This window comes from Mustela erminea, chromosome 9 (assembly GCF_009829155.1).
Source record: "Mustela erminea isolate mMusErm1 chromosome 9, mMusErm1.Pri, whole genome shotgun sequence".
In the NCBI taxonomy this organism is placed as follows: domain Eukaryota; kingdom Metazoa; phylum Chordata; class Mammalia; order Carnivora; family Mustelidae; genus Mustela; species Mustela erminea.
Window position 1 is genome coordinate 60992801 of NC_045622.1, and position 17532 is coordinate 61010332.

The window sequence follows — 17532 nt, forward strand, 5'->3', positions numbered from 1 at the left end:
AACTTATTCCTGAAGTAACTAAATTTCCTATTCATCATGAAAACTATCCCCCATCATCAATTTCAATTCTCCAGGTTAGCTCTCACCCATTTTTACCTCTTACAACCTTCGCAGCAGCTTCTGGATTCCCTGCTTGATCTCTTTGGTTCTCACACCATAAACAATGGGGTTCAGAGCTGGGGGGATGAGGTGGTGCAGGATGTTGAGCAGGATGGGAACATCTGGGGGAATCTTCTTCCTGGCCACGTTAGTGATGACCAGAACCAGCAGGACTGTGCTGAAGAATAGGATGAGGATGAAGTGGGAACCACAAGTGCCTAGAGCTTTGGCCATAGCACCCTCAGCCTTGATCCTTAGCACAGCTTTCAGGATGAAGGAGTATGACAGAACAATAAGGATAAGGTCTGAGCCCAGTAGGGTCCAGCCTGCCACAAACTGATAGAGCTGATTGAAAGTGATGTCATCACAGGAGAGTTTGGACACAGACAGGTTAGTGCAAATACAATTCTTGATGATGTTCTCTGCACAGTATCTGAGCTGGGAAGAAAGTATGGGGATAGGCATAGTAAGAAGGCCATTCCGGGCCACAACAAAGATCGTAGCTTTAATCACAAATTGGTCAGTGATGATGGTTGGGTATCGTAGTGGGTGGCAGATGGCCACATAGCGGTCATAGGCCATGGCCATGAATGTGCAGGACTCCATGGTCAGAAAACTATTCATGATGAACATCTGGAGAAAGCAGGCTGAGAAGCTGATGGATTTACTGTCAAACCAGAAGATGGCCAGGACCTTGGGGATGACAGTAAGGCAAAGCATGATGTCCAACATAGAGAGGAGGCTGAGCAGGTAGTACATGGGCTCATGAAGAGAGACCTCCAGCCAGATGGTGATCAGCAGAGTGACATTGGCCCCCATGGCCAAGAGGAAGAGGAAGCTGAGAGGCAGGGACAGCCAGTGCTGCCAACTCTGGTAGTTAGGGAAGCAAATGAGGAGGAATTCAGAAACTGGAGCAGTGGAGTAGTTGCTGGGTGAATCCATATAAAGTGTCCTACTCATTACTGACACTTCAGAAAACCTTAAAGGGTAAGACAAAAATAAATCCATCCAAACAATAAGAATATGCATGGGGAAGTAACTTATTTTTCATAGAATCACTTAAAAATAATAATAGTTCCAAAAATAAGTCACTTATTTGTGGAGCATAACAAATAGTATGGAGGACATAGAGAGTTAGAGAGGAGAAGGGAGTTGGGGAAAATTGGAAGGGAAGGTGAACCATGAGAGACTATGGACTCTGAAAAACAATCTGAGGGTTTTGAAGTGGTGGGGAGTGAGAGGTCGGGGTACCAGGTGGTGGGTATTATAGAGGGCATGGATTGCATGGAGCACTGGGTGTGGTGCAAAAATAATGAATACTGTTATGCTGAAAATAAATAAAAAATAAATTAAAAAAATAAATAATAAATCCTGACTCAAAAAAAAATAATAGTTAAGTGTCTGCCACTATTCTTTTTTTATTATGTTCAGTTAGCCACCATATAGTACATCATTAGTTTTTGATGTAGTGTTCATTAGTTCATATAACACCCAGTGCCCCATGTGTGCATGCCCTCCTTAATACCTAACACCTGGCTACCCCATCCCTGCACCCTTTGCCTTTTGTAACCTTCAGTTTGTTTCCTAGAGTCCAGAGTCTCTCCTGGTTTGTCTCCCTCTCAGAGTTTTTCCCATTCAGTTTTCCCTCCCTTCCCCGCTAGTGTCCCACACTATTCCTTATGTTCTATATATAAGTAAAACCATATGATAATTGTCTTTCTCTGCTTGACTTATTTCACTTTGTATAATCCCCTCCTAAGTACTTTATAAATATGAACTCGTCCATCCTGTTAAAAATCCTGTAAGTAGGATGATAGTAGAATGACCATATTTCCTATTTGTCTGGGATAATTCCCATTTAAGCCCTTACACACTCTTAATAGTTTCCCAACTTAGTTGATAAATTACACGATCATCCTCCTTATAACAAAACACCATTGATAGTCCAATTTTACATATGAGGAAACAAAGGCAAGAGTAAGTAAAGTCATTTTATTAAAATCACAGTGGTGTAGCCATGCTTTGAAATTATGAAGTCTGAATCTACAGCTACCTACTATACTAGTACCACCTATTATACCAAGACACATATGCAGGCTCTATTGATAGAGCACAAATGCATACCCCTGTTCCTCTCCAAGAGATGACATCACAGAGAAAGGAGAAATCAGGACTACATGCATCAACATGAAATACCTAAAGACTTCAATACATCAAAAACTAATGATATATTTTATGGTGACTAATATAACACAATAAAAAAAGACTTCAGTAGAGTCATGGCTATCATTTATACAGGAAATAGCATCTTAGAGAAGTCTAAAAAAGAATATACTTTGAGACAAGAAGGTATGAAAAAGTCTCCTAATATCTTGGGCAAACAGTAGGAATAAGAACAAGAAATTGCAGGAGTCAGCAGTTTTAGTCCAACACTACTACCAAAGAGTGAGGGGTAGTAACAACCGCTGTCTTCATCTGATTCCATGTGGATTATCCATCAGTCACAAACCCAGTCACAAACACTGAACCCAGGTTCACATGGACTCCTGGCCTGGTACACCCTAACCCGTTATGAGCATTTAAGACATTTCTGAGATAAGCTTTATATGGCTGCCATGCTGAGGCTTATCTCAGAACGCTGAGTGACATGTTCAGTGACACTTTCTTTTCCATGCTTTGAGGATACTCAAAATAAGCCAGTTTTTATCAACAATGGCAGTGGTCCTGGGAGATGGAGAGGAGAAGGGAGTTGAGGGAAATTGGAAGGGGAGGTGAACCATGAGAGACTATGGACTCTGAAAAACAATCTGAGGGTTTTGACGAGGCAGGGGTGGGGGGTTGGGGGAACCAGGTGGTGGGTATTAGAGAGGGCACATATTGCATGGATCACTGGGTGTGGTGCAAAAACAATGAATTCTGTTACGCTGAAAAGAAAAAAATTAAAAAACAAGGGCAATGGTTCTAATCAGTGTTCAACCCTCCTAAATCCAACTTCCCTGTCTTTCCTGAGAGGTAAGAAGGTAAATTAAGTGTAAATATTTGAAGGCAGATTTTGAAATTGGAAAAAATATATCTGTTTCTCCATATTGCCTAATCAATAATATTGTCTATCAGTTTCCATATTTGCTATATAATCTCTAGCAGCAGTTCCAACAGAAATACATTGTGAGCCACATACATAATTTTTCATCTCTAGTAGCTACCTTAAAAAACTCAAAGGAAATACATGAAATTAATTTTAATAATATGTTATTTACCTCAATATATCCAAAGTGTTATCACTTCAACATGTATCAATCTGAAAAACTGTTAAAGAGCTTTGACATTCTTTTTGTTTTTGCATTAAGTCTTCAAAATCAGGCACATTTTATACATGCAGCACATCCTAATTCTGACTAGCCACATTTCAAGCACTGATAGCCACATGTGGACTGGATGTATACTGTATTGGACATTGTATCTAGAGTTCTGGGAAACTAAACATTCCTCTTTCTATTTTTCTTAACATGAATTTACTTTTTGTATTGGCAAATAGTATCTATATCTTGGGTTATTTATGGAAATTCCATTCATTTGATCCTGGGTCAGCTCAAATTTATAGTTTATTTTCTTTTTCAATACTCCCCATCAAATTTCCTTTAGAGATTATTTAGTAAATTGATCTTTCAAACTTCAGGATGGGAATGCTTAAGGACAGAGATAATCAACACATCCAGAGCTCCCAGCTTAGATAACATAGATACTTCTATCAGAGATTAGGACTTTCCAGCAGCCCCTACCTCCCTGACTCAAGTTAGATTGTCACTCTTTCCCTGACCCCTAACTTAAACCAGTGAGGTGATCAAATATTTTTTGGAGTCAGAGTCACTAGTCAGTAAAGAATACCATAATATCTAGGTATCTCCAAATGTGGTCTATAGGAACACCATTCTTCCACATAAGATATATTCAGGGCCTGGAACTAGGTTTTGTTACAAAGGGTGACAAAGAAGTGGAAGTTCAGAGGGTAGACTCAAGGTTACAGCTATAGCTTCAAACATAAATCCAGACAAAACAGTTTGTCCTCTTAGACCATACAAACTTACCTGTGACTAGATTCCAGTTACCCTAAAGAAATAAATCTATTCCTATAAATTCATCTGCTTCATTTCCAGTCATTATGTTCTTTTTCCTTTACAGTGAACCAAAAATAGGGAATTGACTCCACATTCAGTCTTCTGGGGAACATGGTAACATGAATAATAGAAATCTATTCTGTCCCAGTGAGAGAAGCAAGAAAGAGCATTGGGAGACAAGGCAGGATGAGAGCGTATGGCCAAGAGGGAGTAATCAAGGCAACTGGGATTACCAGTCCTATCCAATTTAGTGCTTCTACGGCAATCTTCTGTAGGGAACCAGGATTGCAGTTGAGGAAATCAACTCTGGACCTCTAGCTGCCATAAGCAATAATGAAGATATAGATTTAATTCAAGAGCACTCACCCTGATCTCAGCTTTTCTAAATGGGAAGGGTATAGCTTATACTAGAAAAAATTTGCTCCTAAATAAAAGCAGTGATACGGGGGCACATGGGTGGCTCAGTCAGGTAAGCATCCAACTCTCTATCCCAGTTCAGGTCTTGATCTTAGGTTCATGAGTTCAAACCCCATGGTTCAAAGCGGTGATGCACCAGATTCAGACCACTTGATAGAACTGGAATCTGTAGCACCAGGCCTGCTACAATTCTACCAGAAGAATTCCTTCTCCCTGCTCGTATTGAATACTGAATACCTGGAGGCCAACATGCTGTGTCATTTGTATCTTCACGATTTTCCTGCCTCCAAACCAGACCTACCAGCTTGAGGAGGCTGTACTCTACTGCTGTTATTTATGACTATTTACTGCACCACCCAGCCAAGCCCTTCAGAGGCTCCAGAGGCTATTTTTAAGGCCCTACGGCCCATCTTGTCTCTTCCCTCCCCACAGCCCACAGAAGTTAAAACTATTTTAGCCATCTGAACATAGAGCCTAAGGTCCATATTCTCAGGAGAGGAGGCAGAGAAAAAAGCAGAGAAAACAGAGAAGAAAAATCTAATATAGGAATAGCAGTGAACAAGGAGAGAGTTGAGGAAAACTTTTGGGAGAAGGGTGCTTCTAAATAAAGAGCACATACATTTGAAAAACAAATATTTCTAGACTTAGAACAGAGAGATATTGGGCGCCTGGGTGGCTCAGTGGGTTAAGCCGCTGCCTTCGGCTCAGGTCATGATCTCGGGGTCCCGGGATCGAGTCCCACATCGGGCTCTCTGCTCAGCGGGGAGCCTGCTTCCTCCTCTCTCTCTCTGCCTCTCTGCCTACTTGTCATCTCTGTCTGTCAAATAAATAAATAAAATCTTAAAAAAAAAAAAGAACAGAGAGATATTTATTTAAGGTCTTAAGTGTACTCTTAGAAAAATTATGATTAAATGAGAGTTTAATATTATCCTTAAACTAGGGTCATCTCATTATGGCCACTGTACAAAAATGGGCCATGCAACTAGCATGTTATGGACATATCATTTCCTCTATTACCCACAGTGCAGTGGCTTAATTGGAAATAGCCAATTAAATGGACACTTCAAAAAATTATTATTAATGAGAGGGCATGATAAGAACATGAAAACCTAACTTATTGATGAGTATAGGCTTCATCTGAGTATACACAGCAGTAAAGGGGAAATGCTGTGGAAAACTTCTAGGTACCAGAAATAGGAGTGAAGGAGTTGGAGAAGAGGCTGGACACGGTTCTCTCTTTCTCACTTCCACAAGGTCTGAGTCCCATGACTGGGTTTGTCATCACATTTCAGATGATGGGACATAGCTGGGTAAGACACTGCCTCTTTTGCTTTGAACTTGTCTCTATGTCTTCCAAAGGGAATCTTGGGTTTGATATTACCCTCACCTCACTAGCTATGCTACCACTGCCCCTGATTATTGCCTAGGACTGAGGTAATGCTGCTCTACTTTATTCTTCTAACCCTGCCACCTCTTCCTGCACAGAAGGGAAGATCCCAGATTCCTGCTACCATCTGGTTTATGTAGCATCCATGTGCCAGAACCAGAAGCCCTCACTCAGGAAGAGTCTAAATTAGGAAATATAATACACACAGATGAAATCATAACAGAAAAGAGAAAGGCATACAAACAATGGTGATGAGACCAAAGAATGATACCATCACTCTTTTCTACTGAGAACAATTCCAAAGCAGAGAATCATAGCTTTGCAGCTTTTCTCAGATGAAGTGCCAAGTCATAGCTGGTTCTGAGAGAAATTGCAGGAGCCTTATAGCCTAGAAAAGGGGAATTGGACTAAAGTAAGAACTCCATGGGACCTGTAGAAAATAAGTGTTACAGAATTTAGGCTCTGTTTATTTCTTTGGTTACTTTACAGGTAAATTGAGAGTGATATTCCTTTCTACTGCCCTGGGTTTGTAAAGCAATCAAGTATCTGCATACCATGTGGCCGCAAGTCAGTAAGATAATGTACTACAACAGCTGTCTGGGTGTGATGAAAGCAGACTGCTGTTTCATGACCGGTGTGCCAGAGCCTTTCCCCCTTCACTGTCCCAGATGGAAACATGGAGGCAGCTTTGGGGGACAGGTGACATTGGAAGCCAGAGAGCCTCAAAGGAGGTGAGCACTAGATGGTTTCATAGCCATGTATCACCCATGGCGACCTTTGCAGTTCCAGAAGGTACACTTGTAGGTAGCCTATTGGCATACCCAGATTGAAATAGATATGAATAGAATATTCCTGACTGACAGATTTATGGAGCACCAAATAGTTTGGAGTTTCAAAAGTAACCATCACATATATAAAAGATTTCTCAAGGAAATGTATTAGTAATAAAATGACTATAGAGCTAGAGGAAGACAAAATGACACAAATATCTGTTACTTCAAGGAAAATGAGGTGTGAAACAATAACCTGCCTCATACTCAGAGGGCAGCGGGGAAAGCAGTGTGCTTAGGAAAATAATAATAACAATTCATTTAATGTCTATGTAATTAAGGTATGTACATTCAAGGTACTGAGAAAAATTTTTCATACTTAGTCTATTTACTCTTCAAGACAATGGTAAGAGATAAGGATCATTATCACCATTTTCAAGGTAAAGAAAGAAGTTTAGCCAAAGCTCATAAAACCTGAATTGGCAAATTTGGCCAGATTGGTCTATCTAAGAATCAAATCCCAATTACTCTGATTATTCCAACCTGAGGGTGATTCTTCATATAAATTCCATTTATTGTTGGCTAAAAATAGTCTCTGTATTAGGTACTATAAAAACACATATTACAGTAAGATTTGATCATTGTTCCTTAGTAGTTTTCAAAGGACAGTAGGGACAAGATATGCACTAATAAAATGTTCCACCCTATTTGATATATCTTTATTCTAAAGTCTTCTACATAAGGAAGCATAAAATTAAACATGCAGATTAAAAAGATGAATAAAATAGTCTCACAACCAAAAAGAAACTCATGACACCATCAGAGAAAGGCATATAGATACTAAAGATGCTAGAGTAGCGATTCCAGGTGAGAGTCATTAAAAGAAGTCCCCCTTGTGCAAAGTGCTGCTTGACTTCAGCCTCATGGGAAATATGGGGTTCAGCAGTAATGATACTAGTAAATGAAGGTTCGTCTTGAAAGGGTCAAATGATTAAAGACAGACAGCAAACACAAAAAGGGGATGTTCAGGAAAAGTGAGCAGTTTGCTTTAGCTCAGTAGGGGAAACAAAGAAAGTTTGAGATAAGTCTGAAAGTCTGTTAGAACCAAAACATAGAGGTCTCTAAGGAAGAAAAGAGGATCACTGCTGCAAAATATATAACTTTTTAAAATAGTACAGAAATATTGATCCATTCATCTGTTGATGGACATCTAGGTTCTTTCCATAGTTTGGCTATTGTGGACATTGCCTCTATAAACATTCGGGTGGTGATTCACAGACCTGTACCCCTGGGGATAAAAATATATGTTTATAAAAAATTAAAAATTAAAAAAAAATTTAAAAAATTAAAAAAAATAGTACAGAAATATTAAGTTTAAATATAAGTCATTCATCAAAGAAAATATTTTTGTTTCATTTTTCTGTTTTTTTTTTAAGATTTTACTTGTTTATTTGACAGAGAGAGATAGAGAAAGAGAGAACAACAAGGGAGAGTGGTAGAGAGAGAGGGAGAAGCAGGAAACCCAATGCAGGGCTCAATCCCAGGACCTTGGGATCATGACTTAGCTGAATGAGCCACTCAGGCACCCCAAGAAAAGTTTTGACACAAAAGAAAGTAGGATAGTCCAATGGGAATGTTCTTCAAATGATGCTTGGTAAAATAACAGACTACAAACTCTTAATTTTCATCCACAAAAGAGACAGGTAGTTATTATAAAATGTTCCTTGGAAACATTGGACTAACATGTGACATCATGAAGGGGATAACAAAATAGCGGAACACATTTATTCATGAAAATCAGAGTCTGGAGCTTCTATGTCATCCTGGAAAAACTGTCAACAGCTATACCAGCCCAGGCTGAAGGTCGAAGCAAATATGGCAATAGAAGGAATGAACTGGACAGCTGAGTTGTGCCTAGGATGCACAGGTCATAGTTGGGGAGGGATGGTGTCTGAAATGTGATGTAGCATTCTAAGTTCTTTGTAGGAGGTATATGGGATAAAGTGAGGATTACAGAGTCATGAAGATAATGAGGTAAAGAACATAAGACACTTCAAACAATACAAGTCTACCCCTCCCCCGCAAAAAAAAATCCTAAAAAATTTTCTACCTCCTCTACAAATAAAAATCTGAACAAAAAAATCTTAGGAAGGAAGGAAGGAAAAAAAAGAGAGAGCGGGAGAGATAGAGAGAGAGAGAGGATGGACAGAAGGAAGGAAGGAAAGAAAAGGGAAAGAAAGAAGGAAAGGAGGAAGGGAAGGAAGGAGGGAGGGTGAGTAGGAGAAGATGCGCCCAGGGAAGTTGCACAAATGGAAAACCTTAATAGGGTCAACCCCTATTAAGGATCTGAGGAGCCAGGAGATGACACATCTGCCACAGGTGTCAACAAAGAGAGTCAGGGATATTCACAATAAAGCACTCAACGCCAAATACCAAAATTCTGATTGAATGTCCTTACTTCAGCCCAATCAACCCCTCACAACACAAAAGCCATGTCTGAAACAGGAGGCAGAAGAGTCATCTGTGTTCTTTGCAAATCGGGACAGGCAGATTTCTTTAACTATAAAGTTTGTTTCTTTGAGGCCGAACACTCCCACTCCAATCCAGCTCCACTTGGCTAAGGCTTGGCAAGACCCTCAGATAAGGAGTCAGTCAGGGCAAATTTGCAAGTGACCACAGAATCCAGGAAAGATGGTTTCCTTTGAAGCAGGAGGAAACAAGGATTCACAGAATCTTTTCATTGTTGTCTGAGATAAAAAGAATCAGAATCCATTCTGGGATTAAAAAGTAAAATTTCCTTTCCAACATAAAAATAATTCCTGAATTCTACTAACATTTCCAAAGGTGGATCTGATCCATTTTACCTCTTACAACCTTCTCAGCAGCTTCTGCATTCCCTGTTTGATCTCCTTGGTTCTCACACCATAAACAATGGGGTTCAGAGCTGGGGGGATGAGGTGGTGCAGGATGTTGAGCAGGATGGGGACATCTGGGGGAATCTTCTTCCTGGCCACGTTAGTGATGACCAGAACGAGCAGGACTGTGCTGAAGAAGAGGATGAGAATAAAGTGGGAACCACATGTGCTCAGGGCCTTGGCGGCAGCACCCTCAGCTTTGATCCTTAGCACAGCTTTCAGGATGAAGGAGTAGGACAGAACAATAAGGATGAGGTCTGAGCCCAGTAGGGTCCAGCCTGCCACAAACTGGTAGAGCCGATTGAAGGTGATGTCATCACAGGAGAGTTTGGACACAGACAGGTTAGTGCAGATACAATTCTTGATGATGTTCTCTGCACAGTATCTGAGCCTAGATGAAAGAACTGGAACAGGAAGAAAAACGAAGCCATTCCGGGCCACAACAAATATGGTAGCTCTAACCACAAATTGGTCAGTGATGATGGATGGATATCGCAGTGGGTGGCAGATGGCCACATAACGGTCATAGGCCATGACCATGAATATGCAGGACTCCATGGCAAGGAAACAATTCATGATGAACATCTGGAGGAAGCAGGCTGAAAAGCTGATGGACCTGAGATCAAACCAGAAGATGGCCAGGACCTTGGGGATGACCGTCAGGCAGAGCACAATATCCAGCAGGGAGAGGAGGCTGAGCAGGTAGTACATGGGCTCATGAAGAGAGGCCTCCAGCCAGATGGTGATCAGCAGGGTGGCGTTGGCCCCCATGGCCAGGAGGAAGAGGAGGCTGAGGGGCAGGGACAGCCAGTGCTGCCAACTCTGGTAGTTAGGGAAGCAGATGAGGAGAAATTCAATAACAGGAGCAATGGAGTAGTTGCTGGGTGAAGCCATATAAAGTATCCTGAACAAGCTAAAAATCCAGAGTCCCTTCAAAAGTAGGACAAAAATACATCAACATATCAAGTATGTGTTCTTTTTTTCTCTCTTTTTTTCTTATTATATTCAGTTAGCCAACATATAGTAAGTACATTATTAGTTTTTGATGTAGTGTTCAACAATTCATTAGTTGCATATAACACCCAGTGCTCATCACATATGTGTTCTACATGTATTAAAACCCAGGTTTTCATCAGGGCTTTTAACCCGGCTCAAGTTTTCAAATCATCATTATCATCGCATCTCAATAATTGCTAACCTTTAACTGAGAAGTTATCACGTGCTACACATTATGCTGAAAGTTTATATTCACTATCACATTTAATTTTATAAAACACTTAAGAGTAAATAATATCATTATCCTAATTTTCCAGGTAATTAAAAGGAATAGGCAGAGGAGTGAAGTAGTTTGATCAAAATTAGACAGCCAGTAAGTGGTGAAGCCAGGACTATGACAAAAGAGTCTGACTAAATTCTCTGCTTTCAGCAACTATACGTTATTTAGCCTCAACAAACACAATTTTAACTTAAGCCCTACCTTCCTTTGGAATTTAGAAGGAATAAATTATGAGAGTTTTGTTTAGCAGGACTAAGCAGAACTGAAGTCTCCAGAAAACCCCAGCCTCTACTCCATTGACTCAGACAAGGCCTGACTTCAGGGTTTCTAATTTTCATTCTGTAAGAATATTGGATTAAAGGTAGGGCATCCCTTAACCCTATCTAAAAGCAGTAATATCTTCTAGTCCCAAAGAGGATTTCACTCTTAAAAGCATAGAGTTTAACACTCTTCCCGGTTTTCTGTGTTTTCTCTTTGTGATGTTCTAGAGTATTTCTTTGGCTTGGATTCTTTAGAAACACCTATAAATTTCATATTCTGGTAACAGAGACAGTCAGTACTGAGGGGTACACCAGACAATTACTACTGAGGGGTATACCAGTAGATTCACCAAAGGTAGATTTGGAACTAATGTTTCAGGTATATAAACCTATACAGAATTCATTTATCTGGTAAGCAACATTATCTGTGATCCCTTGTGGCCAAAATCCAATTATTCTACCCGTGTGGAATCTATGCTCTATAAAACCCTCTGCTTTATTTAGTTATTTCTTTTTTTTTTGAAAACTATCTTATTTCCCTGACCATTAAAAAAAGAACAGAGTGGTCAAGTACAAAGAAGAGTGACAGTAAGGGCTGTCCCAGCCAAAGAATCAGAAGACAGCAAGGGAGTCAGAGTAAACTAGGAGAGGGATCCCTGGTAGCAACTCAACAGTATAGGTGGGATTACTGATCCTGTTCACCTGTGGTACCTGAAAAATCTCTTCAAAAAGAATAAATTTGGAAAACAAGGCATCAGACTAGCTGCCACAGAAGATAGGAGCCAATAGATTGGATAAGATTTTCATTTTGAATATTTGAATATCCCAGACTTCCCAAATATAGGTTATACAACACACACACACATACACACACATGTGCGTGCAAGCATGTGAACACACACACAAAAACACACTTCACACACTTTCTACTCATTAAAGGGCTTTAAAACAAACCAAAGATTCAAGGACTAAAATAAAGTAGGGACAATTAGGCATCGACTCTGCCTTGTATTTTCATATGTGATTAGGAAATGACTCTCAATGTGAATCAGAGACATAAAAAGGATAGAAAACATAACTGCCTTTTCAGTAAAATCTTGTCCTTTCCATAAACCTTAAGGTCTATATCCTCAGCATAACCTGATCTCTTGAATAAGCAAGAAAATGGTCAGTGACTTCCGTATACCTAGTCTTAATGTTAGGCCTACAAATGTATAGTGTGCATTAGGCAAAAACTAATAGAGGAAAACTGACTTACACGCACTTATAAGACAGTATACTTGTGGTAATAAAGATGATCTTACAAATAGTCGGAAAGAGCAAATACACAGATGAACACAGCAATGTGATATGGTTGAAAATTTAGCTTCAAACAGAAATGAAGCCTGTTACACACATTAAAGGACCTTGAAAGCTATTTAAATTCTGTGATGTATATGTTCCTCACATGAAATCAATAAATGATATTTAACTTCAGATGTTGTTGTGGGGAGAAAAAAAGGTCTACGATTTCCTGAGGCCCTATTAGGCCAAGAGACACTATTAGCTGAGAGCATCAGAGAAGGATACAAATATGAGGCCACATTCACCTGGGAAAGGAGGACTCTCTTTGTAGGCAATGGCAAGAGAAGAAACATATATGTGGATGTTCAGCATGACTGGTAAAAAGATGCTAGGGGCTGGTTGATCCTATGTTCTTGGGGGAAGCAGGCAGGAGAGCAGAGTGTCAGGAGACATGGGTAAGGTGTGCAGGCACAACCGTGTGAGGTCTGCCTGAGAAAAGGCATGATCATGTACACTGTAAGGAAGCACAGAGGATTTGAGACTGGGAAGTGATGTGGTTGATGGGACACAGGGGATCACACAGAAGGGTAGAATCTTCTGGGGAGGCCTGAGGAGTCCAAGGGAAAAGTGATGAACATCTGAAGGAAAGCTATTGCAGGCAAAGAAGAAGGATATATCTGAAGTGTGGTGAGACTTACAGAGTTTAGTGTAAGAGAGGTTGAGTGGGCAGAGAGATTAGAGTCCAGAACATCACCAAGGACCTTTTAACTCCTGTAACACTGATATTTTCTCCCAGGTGGTAATATACTTTCATCTCTGTTAGTAAATTCCTTAAAAGCTGGGACCATCCTTCTTCTCTTTCTGCATTCTCCTCAGTTTCACTGAGGTCTCCTAATCTGAGAAATGAGGACTCTTTGGCCATCTGGGGCATTGCTCTGATATTCAATATTAAGTTCCATTCATTTGTACTGGCAGACTGACATCTACAGAGGGGTGATCCTTGTTCTAAGTGCTATTGAACAAACATGGTCTCTGCCAGTGATATATTGACAGTCTGGAAAGGTCACATAAGCCTTGCCTAAACAAATTACAACAGAATACCCAAGCGCATATGAGAAAACAGACTGATCACCTGGCTCATAGATGAATTTAGATGAGCACAGAAAGGAAGGTCTTGGGGTCTTGGGGTCTTGGGGTCCCAGCCATGATATGCGGTTGGTGGGGGGCGGGGGTCTTTGAGTCTACAGACTCAAAAAAGAAAAAAAACAAAAAAACAAAAAAAAAACCCTGGATGGACACAAAATGACTCAGCCTCACCTCTAACAGCATTAGGTCAGTTTCTGCCACTCAGCCTTATACCAGATCTAAGCATCTTGGCTGGGTGAGCATGTATACCAGGTCCTACTGAAAGAGTTCTTTTTGCTTTGCATACTAAGGTCCTGGAGTCCCTCCTCTCCTCATTATCTCCTTCCTCACAATCATCCTGCTTGGTCCAGCTTGAGACTCACCAGCTTCAGAAGGCTGCACTGCTGCTGTTTCTGGCTGCTGGAGAAAGCACTAAACTGGCCCCTCCAAGGGCTCTGGAGGCTGGTATTATGAACTCTGCCTCCACTGTGGCCCCTCTCCCCATTGCTCACGGGAGTTGGTGCTCTTGTTAAGCACTAGGGCCCTGAAGTCCCACGGTCTGTTTCCCAAGAGAATATACTGTAAAAGGTTTGATTCAGCACTGTCAATAAAATAAAGAGAGGTCAGAGGTTCTTGAGAAGTCTAAATAAAGAAACCCTGAGAAAAGAAAGGTAAGGAAACTGTGTGATGAGAATCTTCTCCAGGAAAATTTATGTGCATGCTCCTATGGTGAAGAACTGACTAAACTCTCCTCAGCCCTATAACTCTGTGGAAGAGGTGACACAGGGATATCTCCAGCCAAAAAAGGAGCATGGATCTCAGAGGAGCATGAACCATGGGCAACCAAGGGGCCAGAGAGCACATTCCCTGTGAGTCCTTCTCCTGCAGTGGGAGCATCCATGGTTTGCATCCAAGCAAATCCCTGGGCGGAGCCATTTACACACATGGTCCCATGTCCAAGGTTTCACCTTCATGGTCGTTCTTTGTCTAAACTCTGTTATCTAACTGTGGTTGCAGAAAGATCAACCATTAACAATTTTTACCTTCCACACAGAAACACTTGGCATTGTTTCCTTGGGAACAAGTGTAACTGCCACCAGTGCAGCCCCCACTCTGAAGTAGTGCACAGTAGAACTTAAAAGATCACCATTCCTGTGGACCTTCCCAGATGTGTCTTATGATAGGGATTCTCAGGCTAAATGTAGGATCTTTCAGGCTTTGAGCACAGGAATTTTGCAGAGAGGAGAGCAAGTGAGTCTGGTTCTAGGTCTTAGACTTTCCTGCCCACAACTACTGGAAGAGACTTCAGGACAGGAATGTAGATAGAATATAATCTTGTTTCCTCCTTGCTACTTGGAGGTCCTGCCTGAAGTGCCAAGGACCTTGTCAGCATCAAATAGAGTGATAGATATGCTAAATGAAGAAAACTATTTCATGGGTGAATCATCATTCAGTGAAAGAATGTTGCTAGAGCGAGCATACAGTTCACTCTGGGCAAAATACCCTGGCCCCCATGTTTCTTATAAATGAATAATCCCTCTTCACTGTCAGATCATAGGGATATTGGGAAGAGATAATTGGAGGTTTCTATTTGAACTCTTGTTCTACTACTTTCTCATTGCTTTTCCTTGAAGAAAGTTCATCAGCTCTCAGAACCACAATTCCCTCACCTGAAATATAGGCATAACAAACTTTCCAACACAGATTTGTTGTAAGGATAAAATTACTTTTAGTTTTCTTTGAACAAATATTTTTACCCTACTTTGACAAGGAACTACATTTGAAATATGTACATTAAAAAATGGCTTCTGTGGGTGCCTGGGTGGCTCAGTGGGTTAAAGTCTCTGCCTTCGGCTCAGGTCATGATCCCAGGGTCCTGGGATTGAGCCCCGCGTCGGGCTCTCTGCTCAGTGGGGAGCCTGTTTCACGCCCCCCTCTCTGTCTGCCTCTCTGCCTACTTGTGATCTGTCTGTCAAATAAATAAAATCTTTAAAATAAAAAAAAAAATTTAAAAAATGGCTTCTGTCATCTTACAGAGGGAGACTAAAACTTTACATAAAGTCACAGCAAGAATAACACAAGTAATAATAATAAGAGATTTTATATATTTATATATAAAATCTCTTATATTATATATATAACATATATTATATATATAATATATTATATATAATATAATTGCACTGATTGCATGGAGCACTGGGTGTGGTGCAAAAATAATGAATACTGTTATGCTAAAAATAAATTTAAAAAAAAACAGGGGTGCATCTATCTTTTTGAATTAGTGTTTTTGTTTTCCTTGAGTAAATACCCAGAAGTGGAATTATTAGATTATATGGTATTTCTATTTTAAATTTTTTTAGGACCTTCCATACTCTTTTGTACAGTGGCTTTGCCACTTTACATTCCCACCAACAGTGTACGAGGGTTCCTTTTTCCCCATTTTCTTGCTGACACTTGTTATTTCTTGTCTTTTTGATACAGCCCTCATGGCTGATGCAGGGTGATACCTCACTGTGGTTCTGATTTGTATTTTCTTGATAATTAGTGTTGTCAAGCATCTTTTTATGTGTCTGTTGGTTATCTGTATGTCTTCTTTGGAAAGCTGTTTATGCAGAGCTCTCCCCATTTTAAAATCAGATTGTTTTATTGATGTTGAGTTGTATGAGTTATTTATGTATTTTGGGTATTAACTCCTTATGTGATATGTTATTTACAAATATCTTCTCCTATTCAGTAGGCTGCTTTTTTGTTATGTTGATGGTTTCCTTCACTGTGCAAGAGTTTAGTTTGGTGTAGTCCCAATTATTCATTTTTGCTTTTGTTTTCCTAGTGTAGAGAGACATATCCAGAAAAATATTGCTAAGGTTATGTACAAGAGATTACTGCCTATGTTCTCCTGTAGTAGAATTATGTTTTTAGGTCTTACATTTAGGTCTTTAATCTATTTTGATTATACTTTTGTGTGTGATGTAAGAACTTTTTTGCTAGTTGTCCTAGTACCATTTATTGAACAGACTGTCTTTTCCCATTGTATATTTTTTGTTTCTTTTATTGTAGATTAATTGACCATATAAATATGGGCTTTTTTCTGTGCTCTCAAATCTATTTTTTTAACAACCTACACATATGCTAACATTCCAGAACCTTAAAGATGAGGTGCTCTGAATACAGCAAGGGAGATGATTCATTACTTACAAAAGAATAGCAATTGACTGGTAGTATACTTATCAAGAGCAACAACAGATATCAGAAGGCTGTGGAAATGTATGTGTGTGTGTGTATATATATACACACATACATACACACATATGTATATATATAAGGTACAGTATATATATATATTTTAAATATAAAGTATATATATAACATAATATGAAGTACATATATAACATCTATAATGTGACATATGGAGCACATAACATGTTATACATATATATGTTATATAAATATATATAAATATATAAGATAGGAAGCAACCTAAATATCCTTTGATAGACAAATGGATAAAGAAGATGTGGTATATATCTACACAATGGAATATGACTTGCCCATAAAAAAGAATGAAATCTTGCCAACACAAATAGAGAGTATTATACTAAATAAAATGAGTCAAATAGGGAAAGATAAATACCATGTGATTTCATTTATATGTGGAATCTAAAAAAACACTTAAGCTAATGAATGAACAAATAAGCAACAACAACAAAAGAGAAACAGACTCATAAATATGGAGAAAATACTAAGGGTTGCAGGATGAGGAGGGGGTGGGTGAACTATGTAATCCATTTGGCTGAGAAAAAAGATGATGGTGCAAAAGGAAAGTGAAGGTGGTGATACTAACCAAAGCAGTATTTGCCCCACAACAGAAAAAAGACTTGTAG

At 39.7% G+C, this 17532-nt stretch overlaps 2 protein-coding genes across 2 annotated transcripts; both read right to left on the reverse strand.

The window, feature by feature from the left end:
* Window positions 1–99: 99 nt before the first annotated feature.
* LOC116600113 (olfactory receptor 56A4-like) lies at window positions 100–1059 on the reverse strand. The gene has a single exon (XM_032360190.1). The coding sequence runs from the start codon at window positions 1057–1059 to the stop codon at window positions 100–102; it is 960 nt and encodes a 319-aa protein (XP_032216081.1).
* Window positions 1060–9655: 8596 nt separating this feature from the next.
* LOC116600141 (olfactory receptor 56A4) lies at window positions 9656–10609 on the reverse strand. The gene has a single exon (XM_032360260.1). It carries the CDS (start codon window positions 10595–10597, stop codon window positions 9656–9658), a length of 942 nt encoding a protein of 313 aa, XP_032216151.1. The 5' UTR covers window positions 10598–10609.
* Between the last annotated feature and the right edge of the window lie 6923 nt (window positions 10610–17532).